Raw genomic sequence first — 13,995 nt, forward strand, 5'->3', positions numbered from 1 at the left:
TTTGTCCCCACACATGTATGTGGTTTGGTAACGCTGCTAGGGACTGCTGCCCCAGCCTTTCTTACTGTCCAGATTCAGAGCCCGCCAGGCCGTTCCTAGGTAATGTCCTCCCACGCAGTCTGGCTGTATGGCTTTCTGTACTTCACATTCAGCTGTTTATGTCCTTACAATGGGTTGTCTGTGGGTTTGGTGTGCAGCGTGCACATAGGCATTGTTTTCTCCCTGCAAACTTCTCAGAGCCAATTTAAAGTGTTTCTCCTAATACGATTGAAATTGAAAGTTTCTCATCTACCACACTGATGAAATAGACTTGTTTTTTGGAGAGTACAGACAATGTATACATTTTTATTCTTCTTTTAACTTTCGCGAAAAAAAGGCCTTAATGATGCTACAGATATCTCCAGAAATTGTGCTCGTGCTTTCTCCAACTTCAAGAGAAACAAGATGTTCCACCTATTCTCCAAAACACGTCATTTGGAATAGAATCTTTAATTTCACATACATGAGGTTACTCAGTCTTATATTTGTATAGTAGGTAAGACAATTATATTAGCAGTATTAGAAAACATCTATTAAACATTGGATGTGAGTGTGACTTAACATACTGACACACACAGCATTTCTTCCTTCTTTTCATGTCGACCACAAGGCTGACCCGCTGGCCTCTATTTCCTCTGAAGAGGATATCCCCCTTCAGTAGAGTCTTAATACCCATCATGGCAGACGACGAGATCCTGATGTATGTGCCTCCTCCCCTATTGTCTTTGAAGCATTGGGAGGCTTTGGCTGTGCCCGGCCATAGTGATGATTACAGTCTCATAGTTAGGCCGTTACTGACATGTGCTCAGCTCACGCTTTGTCTGATGTCCCCTCATGTTTGATGGGGAGAGGAGTTCTGGTTCACTGATCAATGTAATTAGGAATGTGGTTGCATGGTATCCATGCCCATGGTCTAAAACTAGTGCTGCCACCTTGTTCCCCTCCTCAGCTACTCTCCCAAAGAGGATTTTCTGAAAATCCTACATCCCCCAGCTCCCACAAAGACAAAAAAATACCATAAGTGAAACCCTCAGTCAGCATGTTTAAATGAATGCACAGAGTATATTGAGTAGGAGCTTATGTAGCCTACAAGTAACTCAACTGAGGGCATTTTGAGGACAAGCTGTGAATGTATGTCTTCACTGTCCTTCAGATATCATTGGGCGCAAAGTAAACAGAATATTAATGCCGCCATGGAAACAAACCGCGATGAATAAAAGAAAACTGGCGAAGATAGTTTTATTGGCACGTCTGGGTTTGTTAGCTAATATTGACATGTCAGAATTATCATAATACAGTTTCCAGTCATTGGGTTATGGTTTAATTCAGGGTATTGCACAAAGTCATGAGTTTGGGTTTACCAACTCAAAATGTGCTGAATTATGAAAACACGTTTTACATGTTAAATTTTTTAGCATATTGGCAAAACATTGTTTTAACTTGGTCATTATTTCCCATATAACAGCCACTCTTCAGTATTATATGTAGTGAGCAGTTGAAATTGAAGCACTGTTAATCGTCATTATGTAAGAATTAGGGAATTTAACTACACTGTATATACTGACATTAGGACCTTTTTTGTAAAATACATTCTCAAGCAAAGGCATGTGCAACAATTATAATGACTGATCCCAATGCAGCCAGATGAGATTTAAAATACTAAGTAAGTACATATATAAATGTTTTAACTGCATTCTTCTCATTTTGAGCCTGCCAAAGGACCATCAACAGGCCAGGACAAAGGTAAATAATGGGGCACAACGAGGAACTTGTTGTGGTCGGAGAATAATCTGTGGAAAACCTGACCGCTGTCTTGGTGAGTGAGTAGCGCGAGCTAACGTTACCTTCTCTATGGCGATAGTGGAAGTGATGGGGCCACACCAGTGCAGTTATATAATTGTCCTGATTTCGATGTTCCATCCTGAACTTTTTCATGTTTGGAGAACTATAGATCTCCTTTTTCTCTCCGTCTTTCTGTTCTTATGGCGTGTAAAACATATGCATACAGATGTTCCCGCTGTTTTATTACCTTCCTGAACACAGAAATGTAAATTCCGTAAGAAATGTCACGGCTGCTAAATGTTACTTTGAGGAAATACAATAAACAAATACTGTAACTAAAATAGTGTTTATTCCATAGAAAAAATACCTCATCCTATGCATACAGTAATGGAGGAAAAGTGAATGCTACAAAAACAAAAGACTTATAATGTCATGAAAAGCATATTGTGGAATTTAATCATTGTATCCTTCAATGACCTTTCTAAATGCATGCACTTTCAATTAAGAAAAAAAAAAAACTTTGTTCTTAATAGATTTTCAATAACATAAAGTTTCTCCATATTTCGCTCCACTGTGCCAGTTGCAATGCAGAAGTGAGCTTGTCATCAAAGTGTAGCGCTCTCATCAGAAGCAGCTAGCATAGCCTTTCATCTCAGAAACTGTCACAAGTAATCACACATAACATTACTGCCTCAACACTGATCTATCCATTGATATAGCCAAACCAATGTGTACAGTGTCGACAATGGATGTCTTCATACAATGCGGTAAAACGTGGCATCCGCCTCTCAGAACCAGAACTCTGAGACAAAGACATGAACGTTGATGATGTTCTGGCTGGAGTCACCTTGAGTTGTCAGGTTGCGCATGGACAGTTTCAGTGTTAGCACTTGTGGACCCACCAGAGGCTTCACCTGGCGAACAACACCTGGAGGAAAGAAAGAAGAAGACAATAAGGACACTATGAGGGTTGCCTTTACTGACGGCAATATATCATTGTTGATTTTGTCATTTCTTCAGAAACGCAATTAGTAAATATACAAATGTCTTTGTGCTTGTTCCTTTTGATTTGATTTTAAATGTGTTTATTTCTGTATCGCTATTAGGTTTAAAGGGCCACACTAAAACTGTTTCCTCACTTGCCCTTTGTGGTATCTAGCAAAGCAGATAGTTTTGGTTTTAAGGGCCGCTGCCACCCCGAGACAATTGAGGATAATGGATTGGTGTTTGTGGTGCTCAGCATACTGAACAAATTACATTTGTTTTTCAACAGCAAAGTTTCAGAATTGTTCTTTAGCCTTCCGTCTCATAGATGTCTGACAGCTCTGTCAAATTGATTTATTCTTCAATTTTAATCAATACAGCTAACTACAGTTGTTGCCTAACGGCTTTGCGCTCATAGACCCAAAGCATATGTTCATGTTTAGATTGTATCGGACTGTTAATGCTGCCACACCAAGCTGCTTCAATGATGTGCTTCTTGTGCGAGCTGGTCTCGACAAAATGTTAGGTTTTGCGGAGAATCCACATACATAATTGTCAGCAGTTTTCATGGAGACCATTGCTTTGGTAGAAAATGATTCAAATGAATACTGACCCAAACACCAATCCATCCCCATAAACATATGAAAATCGCACTTTTCCAGTGCTTGTGCACACACATTTGGGTAGCTGGATTCCCGACCAACCCACAAACTGTGAAATAAGACAACCCAGTCAGTAATTTGTGGGCTCCCCAGATCAGAAAACATGTGAGTCAACAAGCCATTCACACTTGGCTCCTCTTTCTATGTCACATGCAGGCTCATATACCACCTTTGCATCTGACTATCCCAGCCACAGCTTGAGAACTATACCTTTGCAGAAGTTCACCATATTTTTCTCACAAGAGCATGAAAGCAGACAGGGCTTTTTTGGGGGGGAGGGGGATTGGGTCTTAAAGAGACAGGCACTTAAACAGAGCGTTTGAAACACAAGTTTAATCAGATAGAGTGTATGAGAGTGTAATCATGTTCTACTAGAAGCCTAAAATACAAGTATGAACCTGACATTAGCAGGATATGTCCCCTTTTTTTGACCACATTCCTGCCTTGAGGTGTGCCGTGGTATCAGCTGGTATTTCTGGTGAGCGTTCATAAGAAGAGGGATGTTAACAAGCCAAACAAAGTCCACCGATGTCCCGGCTTCCCATGACAATCTGAATTGCATTCCTCCCTCCCACCTTCCACCCTCTCCATGCACAAGAGACACCCTCTATCATGGTAAAACAGATGGGAGAATAAACATACTGCAACCGAGCATTACTGAATGCCCATGGAATTCATCGGGTGCTCTTTCTAAGTGAACATGCGATTACACAGGGGAAAAAATGCCAGTGTTTATACAGGCTGTCAGCAGGCCTTTTCTCCGCAGAGGGTTGGTGACATTTCAGCTCTGGGCTGTTTGAACAACAGCCATCACCAGAGTGCAGTCGGGCAGCACAATCACCACACTGTCCTCCTATCGCACCTTCAAAACATCCTCGGCCTTTGTCTCGTTTCCTCTCTCATTCATAAGTGAGTCAGTAACGCTTTTAGTATGATGACTCATCGCATGGATCAAAATGACGACAGATCGCCACCTCAATCGGTCGGATTTATGAGGTTTCTTTCCGTGCTACTTGTAACAAAGCGGTAAAACCCATTGGGTCGTTGATGATGAGGCATTTTTGCGCCATCCGCCGCGTCCTTTTGGACTCTGGCATTGTACGACGGCAGATCCCCCTCCACCCACTCATTCTCCTCCTTCTCTTCCTCCCCTCTCTTCCCTTCCTGAGGGGGCCTGGTGTTTGTGGCACCATCACTGTGGCCCACAAGGGTAAATGAGTCCCATGTGTTTGATGGAGGGGAGCAGTCGCAGTCACGCGATACAGCCATGGAGGCATTCCTCCGGGAATCCATCTTTAACTCTGGAAGGGGCAAGCAATAGGAGCTTGAACTCTCTCTCTCTCGCTCTGTCACTTTATTTTGCTCTCTCGTCCCTCTCTAAGTCGGATCTGTGGGCACACTACAGATTCCAGCAGATTCCGGCGATAAGCACATGGAGGAGTGTGGAATCGACCGGGGTTGCCCTCTTGTTTTGGTGTTTTGGGACTCTGTTGCGTAGTGACATTAGACACTAGGAGAGCGGGACTGGGATTTAATTGTTTCCAAAGCCTCACCGCCACCAGAAAGAGCTAACCTTTGTTTTAACCTAACAGCAGCCACAACATTAAGAGAATCACTGACATGGAAAAATAGATTGAATGAAATTACTTTGAGCCTGAACATTGTTTTAAGACATAAGGCGACGCAAACTCACAGTGAGTTCAGTCGGTTTATGATTCGTCCATGTACTCAATTCAAACAAATTCGGTTCAAAAGCTTCAGTGGTCAGTTGAGCAAGCACACAAGGAAGATGAGTAAGATGTTATGAGCCCGATATGGACCCCCGCAAAGAAAGACGGAATCAAATCCACATTAAGGCTTTCTTTTAATTGCAGTAAGTGTAGCCGCTATCTAACGAGGCCTTAAATCTCTGTATTGAGGGTCAACTGCGGTTGAGTTTTCCTGTGAAAATCCTCAAAATTCCAACAAAAGGAAGTTCAACAATCTTACCGCATGAATAAACAACGAAAACAGAGACACAAACTGAAAATGTATTCAGGATATCTAAATAGTGCAAGATGTGGAATGTGTTTGTTTGTTTTTTTAATTTGTTTGTGGTCTAATTAGTAAATGTTGAGGGCTCAACTGTGAAATTCTGGTCTAAAGTCCAACAGCTACTCCAAATCCCCAAATTCCCACCAAGCGCACTGTTGGTGATTTGAAACGCAACTGAAAACTCACAGTTCAGATTTCCTCACCTCAAATTTTGAAATCATCCTATTGGGCGTGATATCAAAGTAAGGAATGTATGTAAACATGTGAGATGTATCACGGTTACTGCAGCGATTTGTGGAGACCATTCGATTGTCGAAAGATGTTTTACACAAAGTCGAGCCTTTGTTTAACTTTTTGCACAGCCTTGAGGGCGAGAAAAAGGCAATTATGTCCATGATGACTCTTTGTTTCCGTGAGCTTCCCATCAAAAGCACAGTGGTATCCTAAATGAGGGGAAAGCTTCAGCTAACAGCTGGGCCTCAACATACTCACAGTGAACCTGAGGTGAAGCCACAACTGCATACTCGTCTTTAGCATTTCATCCGGCCTGTAAGACAAAAAGCCGGTAGCCGCAAAACAGGTTGACTTTGATTGGCTACCATACCACCTGAGATTCATATAAATAAACACAGCGAGGTTTTCAAAACCCTACAGCTGACAATTTACCCTGTGACTGGGTTGCAAGGTCATGTAATCTGAGGGCTGAAGTTCCCGAGCGGGAGATCCAGTTGTAGTGCCGGAGAGGTTTGTGGTATCTTTCCATCTCGCTGAGGTATCTGCCGCAGGGTGCAAAGGTGACTCGAAAAGCCACCATCAAACAAACAGCTGTACAATCTGTCCGCTCTCCAAAAACATTCCGCCACACCATAAAGTAGCCCCCTCAGTAAAAAATAGCCTTAAAAAAATGCATAATAGTAGCAGAGACACTGCCACAAAACAAAGTGAAGCAAACGCCAAGAGGCATTTGTCATCCTTCACGGCCACGAGCGCTGCGATATTGAAGGGTTACATGTAAACAGTACAATTTCTTGGTTTTCTGGTTTCTACAACTCGGCGAGGACGTGTATGACAAAATCCAAAATGAACGGGTTTAACACCATAGACAAATGAAAAATATGCATTGGCCTCACCACAGTATTGTATAATGACACACTGGTTGTGGCGCTATGCATGCTCACTGCAGTGAAAGCATTGGAGAGTATCCAGGTGGTGTAGAAAGTTCCAGTATGCAAAGAGGGTACTGAAAGGCATTCTTCAGCATCATTATGGCTATAACTGTGATGGGTTTTTTAATCGAACCGTATCGCTGAGGTACAGCGGAGCGCTGTTGGCATACACGTAAACACAGCGGGTTCTTGTTCAATCATTCTTTTTTTTACTGCCCGGAACTTTTTCTCCAAAACGTCCATAAAAGCGAGGAGACGTGCCAAATAAATTGCTAGCTACCTCCTTTTTCTATTAGCAAAACAACCAATTTCAGTGGTGATAACCCGTCAGCATGGCTGAAATATAACCCTTTCAAATTGCAGCGGTCCCTTGGGTGCCTGATCTGCTTACAGCCTGGTCACTGGTCACTGGTGCAAGGACGGCCAGTCAGGTCAGGCTGTCCAAACACAACTCTGACCACTCCAAAGAGGAAAGGCCGGCGCATGTGGCTTGATATTTTAAGGTCAATTAACAGCGAGTCATACTTACAGATCTCTCAAATGGCCCGTGGGTCATTATTGGACCGTGTCGCAAGCTGGTTAGTGACATCATTGAGACGTAGCCGTGAGGAATCGGTTGGTTCTTTTCTTGGACTTTCTGTTTTAAGCAGTTGCGGGTCCAGAGCAGCTGAGACGACATAACATGCGCCATTATCTTTACCACAACCTTTGCACTATATTACAAGTGACCTTTCAAAGCTAAGACCCATAAGTAAGGAGCAGAAAATAGATTTGACATTGTAGGACACGCAAAGTCTGCTTTGTTTGCATTTTAAATCAGGATTTTATATTATGTTCTCCATCTACGTTATAAATGGAAGAAAGTGCTTGATAAGCTGTTTGAGTACTTTGCTGTGGATGAAAACAGTATTCATTACCTAAACAAAGTTACATTTTCCGAAAATCCGAAAATCACAGTGCCAGACCGGCAAAGAGTGATGGCGAGCGTAAATTGAATAGATCACCACCCCAAGGGAGATAAGTGTATCTGGTAAATTTTGAAGACAGTTTTATTGCAAGCAATATGTCCTCTAATGTGTGCATACCGGTATATTTTTGAGCGTGACATATCTGCATTGCTATCTCTTCATCGGCACGCTGGTGGTGGAGGACCACCCGAGGGGAGCGCTGTGTGTTTGACTGTGGGGTTGTTGAGAGGAGAAGACCAGGTTTTGATTAGCTGGACTAATCTCTTGCGGGGCAGAGACGAGGATTCCTCATGGGCTTGGCGCGCTCTAGTGGGCTCGCTGCTGCCGTCTCGTGATTCATCCAAACGACAGCCTAGTCGTCTTGCTTATCTCCAACTGCTGTCCTCAGCTCCTCACACAGCACGGCCACAAAGCCAGAGCCGCGAGCTCCACTGGCTCTGAAGCAGTCGTCGTCTCACACAGTGGGCTCACATTCCACCAGCCACTGTGGGCGGCCGCGCTGACGACCATGGCTATACCTGCGCGGAGACAAACTGTCCACTTCCTCTTCCATTCATCCTCCTGGCTGCCTCTCTGGCGGCCGTTCCGAGGGCCAACGGTAATGCGAAAGGCATTTATTCTCTGCTCAGGGTATGAACCGCAAAGGCACATTTCCACCTGCATTTCAAATATGAAAGGAATTTAGCTGCGACCTCTTAGACGTCCAGCTTCTCAAGAGGGTGGTTGTGATTCATGAAGAGAAGGTACTATATTATCTATTGCCGTCCAAACATAAATATGACATCAGTCGGTTTTTCCTGCTCACAGGAGTTAGACAGCAGTGATTAATGGTAGAGCAGAATCCTTCCATGACAAATGATTACTCATGAAGAAGAGTCATTTGGACACACATGTGCTGACTGCTTGATTCCATGTTTGTCTACTCATTTTACAGTATTTTACATTTGATTTTTACACTTCTTTGCGGGTTGTCACATTGTTTCCCCGTATAAAAGAAGCATAATTAATAAATAATAATTATAGATCATTTCAACAACTATCGGCGAAAGCCAAACAAAAATAATCCATGCATACCCAGCAAGCCGACCTTGATGCATCAAGGGGAAAAAAGCAACACTAGCCTTTGATCCCCTCAATGGGAGTGGTCAAAGACAATATTGATCCCCACGATGATGTATGTCACTGAGAGGTAATACATCAAGGGGACCACCAGCATTTGATCAGAGGTCATAGACTCAGCCCGTGATTCCAGCAGAGACGAAAGCCAGTGTTTTCAAAGGGAGGATCATGCACCTGCTGACTGCCAAAGTCAATCACCCCCTTTATCAACCCTATTCAAACAGCCTGTCCCTCGTCAAAAACGGATGACAGTTATGCATTCCTTGTGTTTCCAAATATGTGCATGAAGCCTCACATATGATGTCTCTTTTATATCACTTCCGCTTCTGCATACCTGCAGGGATTTTGTGTGGTCGGCCTCCGCCACCGCCACCGCCACCGCCGCTGCCGCCGCCAATGTGCTGCTGTGCTCGTCAATCTGTAAGCGTTTGATTGGATCTGATCATATTTTCCGAACGCCGAGGGCCTGTTGTGTTTGCACAGATGCGTAAAGGCTGTCAGGGTTGTCTTCCAGATGTGACAGCGCTGGGAAAGCCTGTGATGGATGACCAGGAGCTCGGAAAGAGTGGTTCAATTCTGACAATATCAGCCTCTAAATATTCATGTGTGTATGCACATATGCAAACTCTACATGCCCGCGTGTGCAGTCGACTGGTTTTAAAAGAACATCACGTAAAAGAGCGTCAGACAATCAAGAATCACGTTTTCAAGCTAGCAACGGATTCTGAGGATTCCAAATTGCCTCTTTTGTCCCTTTTTGTTCATTAGTGGAGCCTCAGTGTCTGCTACTCTTCACATCCCAGCAAGCTGTAACGCCACCGCTGGAGACACTGGAGATACTGGAAACTAAGCTTCTTTAAATGACACGTCAGCGAGCCTCGTACAATGGTTGCGCAACAGCAGCGTATGTGGGCCAAAGCACCAGCAGCACAGCCCACAAAATAAAACCAAGAGGGGCCTTCATCGCACCGTGGATGCCACACTTCACAGCGAGCAGCTAGTGACCAAAAGGCTCCACTGCACAGGGCCGCAATTTGGAAATGTGACGGGGCAACTGGTGCTAACATGCAAGAGCTGCATCCAACGAGCATCCAATGGGTTTGGGAGAGAAGTGGCTCCTCACAAACAGCCCTTTCATGTGGTGGTCGGTTTAAGTGCTCTAATGCTCGGCGAGACACGGAGGCCTAAGCGTGGGGAAATGGAACAATACATTCAACCACATGAAGCAAAGCGCCCGGGATTACTTCAGCACATATTCTCTCTCTCGCTCTCTCTTTCCTCGTTCGTTGAATCACAGTCCCTCACTTTGTCTTTCACTCTCTGCAATTTAATTCTCCCTGCCTCCCTTGCAAACAGACACAGATACGTGGCCTTGCAAATGAGCGCCACCATAAACAGGGAATTTCGCTCTAAAGCCTTTACACACACACACAGACACACACAGTAGACGTTATATTACAAAATAAGGCTTATCACTCATGCGGAGTCACATCATTGCGCATTCCAACGGAGACATACCATTATAAGACAGTACAATTTAATTATAACTGCTCTCACGGTGACTTATGTGAATTATTGCTGGTTATAAACGTTTTGCCCTCATTATGTTTGTGTGCGAATTTGGGTACTTTTGATAAGCACACATCTCGTGTACAAGAGAGGAACACTTGCATACGCCCACAATCCCGCCTTAACAAATGGCGGCCGCTCCCTCTATCCTCCTCCCTGTCTCCCTTGCAGTCTGTTAAGACACTTGTGCATCGGGACGGGCCATCCCTTCGTCCATCAGCGTGCACTACCCCCCCCCCGTCTGCATCTCAGCACCAAACCAAAACACTTACACTGGCCATACATTGTGTCATCACTGGGCTCACAACCCCCTTATCCTCAAAGTGCAGCTCTCCTGCAGGCGTGCAGCAACTTTGGGTAGCAACCAGACGGAAGGATGGGAATGATTTCTCCCAAAAAACATGTTGTTGTTACACCCCACTGGTGATGGTATCTGCTGCTCCTATTTCAGGCTCTTTTGGCATGCTGCCGTTCGCTTAACAGGTAGTTTATAATGAACTGCTTGTCAACTGCAATCACACGTGCATAAAAGATAAGTAAGTATAGATTCAATGCAACTCTATTCCAGTACATTCAGACCACCGTAACTTATTGTGGAAAGTAATGACCTGCTGGGGGTTCAGCGCAGCCGTAGATAAGTGAATTAAATGGTACTTTGTTAAACCACAAGACTGTGGAAATTGATGCCAAATATTTGGTGGGACAGAAACAGGCCTTCGTCTGTCTCAAAGAGCCACTCGGAGGACAACGCTCCAAAGACACAGACACCAAGAGCCCCCATGAAGATGATGACAGCTATGTGATGCCACAACATTGCAGTGACCATAACGGACTGTGTTAGATGTACTTATGTCAAGGCCTCCAGACGGTCCTAATGGGAGATTTCTGTGCTCTGTGTTTTCTCAATGTGCACATGTGAGTTTGATTTGTAAAAGAAAGAAAAGAAAAGAAATCACACTGTTGGGAGAGGCTGAATGTTAAAGCTGCTGTTGTCAGATGTGTGAGCTAGTTCGATGCATTCAGACTTCACGACACGCTAAACAAGGTAAAAGCTCCGTACTCACCCACATACATTCCGTTCTCCACCCGCTTGATGATGTCGAAGGCGTTCTCCACGTCGCCCTCCAGGATGTCAAACTTGACGTCGTAACTGCCTAAGTGATAGGACCCGAAAGCCGGCACTGTGGTTCTCAGGAAAACAATCTCTGTTGGAAGATAACAATTAGACACAAAAAGCTTTTGGAGCCTAAACCCTCGTAATCACACTGGGATTGCACCGCCGAGGCAGCGCCAACTCTTGCTTTTCTTTCTTTCTTTTTTCCTTTCCAAGTGAAAGACAATAAAATTGGAGATGGAAACGTCTGTGTTTATCGTACACTGAGAGGGTCACAGGAAGGTTGAGGCTTTTCAATGCTGTTGGGCTGAAGGGCCTCAAGTCCTTTACACCCCAACTCCCAGCTTATGAGAAATGACAAGAGCTTAACTCCCCGTGACGTTGAGCATGAGTGTGTCTGAAACATGCATTGCATGTCAGCCAATGGATGCTTGTGAACTGTCACTGTCTGCGAGTGATTACCGTGGTTACTCATATCCAACCAGCATGGCACTTACTCTCTGGTGTGGGCCAGCCAAGCCCGGACTGCATGGAGAACATCATGGAATAACTAATTTGGGGGTCAGAGGTAGTGATATGGATTCTGACAGCAGCAGGGAAATGCATTTGATGGGAGCTCAGAGATTATGGGAGATAAAGTGGAGCAAAAGAGAAAAAAAGGCCGTGAACCACATTGACATACAAAAAAAAAAAAAACACACCGACGCTGTCTTCAAATTCATTGCTTCCAACGATTTTAAAAGGACGTTCTGGAACAAAATGAAGCGTCACTTATAGGTCTTTGTGTTTAGGGAAAATGTAGAATACAGTCAGTCATTTTGAAGCGTAGCGTTGAAGCAACAGGTCAACACTTTGGGAAATACATACATTTTCTTTCTTGTAAATACTTTTGAGAGATGATCGATATACTCTTATAGCCCCACAGTTATTATGGACATAGAGCCCTCAGCTGGTTAGCTTAGTTTAGCATAAAGGCTGGAAACAGGGAGAAATAGCTAGCATGTCCAAAAGTGAAAAAGCTCAAATATACACACAGTTCCCACTTTGGGTTTGTATTAACCAATACACATGTTTAGTACTGAACTCTAGAGCTGCTGGCACTGTAGGTTTTATTACCTTTGGACAGAGCATGCTCGCTGTTTCCCTTTTCTAATCTTTACGCGAAGATAAATTCACCCTACAAATATGAAAGTGGTATCATCCAATCTAGCGCTTACCAAAAAAAAGGGGAATAAGCATTTCCCAAAATGTTGAACTATTCTTTTCTTGATTTATTTTCCAACAAACTTAACGTTTTGTCTCTTTTTCACACTTCTGCGGCACGTTCGCCCATCTGGATTACTCCAAAATGTCCATCATAAGCAAACACATCAAAAGGTTGACCTGTACCTACCCTCTGGCCTTGTGAACTCTCTGAAGGTGGGCAAGGAGATGAAGCTGTGGGACACTGAGTGCATGGGGTCCAGGACACAGGCGACGTCATTGGGCTGACAGGACTTTATACAGCGAATGGTGTCAGAGCGTTGAAGCGTCGCCACTCTAAGGGGGGAACAGACATTGAAGAAACACACACACATGGCCTCCGACCTTTAGATAATGTCTATATAAAGACTTCAGAGTCAACCGCCTTTGGTTTCCCAAAGCTCACAATAACAGGGCATCCTTAGGGGTAAGCAAGATCTCAGTGGGACAACTCCAATGGCCGCTACGCAAACAATATCTGAACAAGACAGCAGGGATGCTGAATATAACAGTCAACATCTATGTGGTTTGGAAGAATAATAAACCAACAATGGCGAAAGCTCATGCCGAAGCCAACCTTAGCTTGTGGAGTCTAGCGCTGCCATTGATGCTTTTCTGATACACTATTTCAAGCCGTGTGGGAAATGAATTACTACACCCACAGGGAATGATCCACAACCTGCTCAGGAAAATATTTGGATTTGCTGAGCATCCCCGGCTTCACATCAGATAATCTCTTGAGGAGGATTTATGGGGCAAGGGAGTGTTCTAAAAGACTCCTAAATTGTGAGCAACATGACTCGACAACTCCCCAGCCTCTCCCTAGGGCAGCTCTCATCCTATTATTTAGGGCTTTGTTTATTCCACAGACTAATCAGTGACAGGTCGGAGGGAATGGAGGGCCTCTGCTGGATCCTGAGGCTAACGCCACCTGAAGTATCCCTATTCACTACCTGTCTGCTCCATAAGACTTTGAGAGAGGCTTCTAAGGCACTAACAACCTCATAAATCAAGAGTGTGTCTTTGAAACAATGAGAAACTTGTGATCGCGAGAAAGCTATTGAAATAAAAGCCTTGACTTCGACATCCAAGATGTTAAATTTAAACTCGGTTTTCACAATGGAGACAAGTCAATACACGGTTATATTGAGTTATGAAAACAGCCAAGTTGCTATGTATAAGTCCAGTTAATGTGCATGGCAGCCATATAGCCGCATTGTGAGTCATGGGCCGTGGATCTCTGGCGCTCCTCGGGGGACCTATAGGCTGCAGCTCAAAGCACAGGCCCGGCTTGGGTTGCATGGCTCCTTCCACGG

At 44.2% G+C, this 13,995-nt stretch overlaps 1 protein-coding gene across 1 annotated transcript in view; it reads right to left on the reverse strand.

Moving 5' to 3' along the window:
* Positions 1 to 2,162: 2,162 nt before the first annotated feature.
* Positions 2,163 to 13,995, reverse strand: part of fbln1 (fibulin 1) — a gene marked incomplete at its 5' end in the record, with an annotated part of 28,506 nt that continues 16,673 nt past the window's right edge. Inside the window, 3 exons of the mRNA XM_079224000.1 lie at positions 2,163 to 2,749; positions 11,388 to 11,528; positions 12,831 to 12,976. Coding sequence (XP_079080126.1) covers positions 2,610 to 2,749; positions 11,388 to 11,528; positions 12,831 to 12,976 — 427 coding nt within the window. The 3' untranslated portion in view covers positions 2,163 to 2,609. The remainder of the gene's footprint in view (positions 2,750 to 11,387; positions 11,529 to 12,830; positions 12,977 to 13,995) is intronic.

The sequence above is a fragment of the Taurulus bubalis genome (assembly GCF_910589615.1).
Source record: "Taurulus bubalis genome assembly, chromosome: 9".
NCBI classification, from domain to species: Eukaryota; Metazoa; Chordata; class Actinopteri; order Perciformes; family Cottidae; genus Taurulus; species Taurulus bubalis.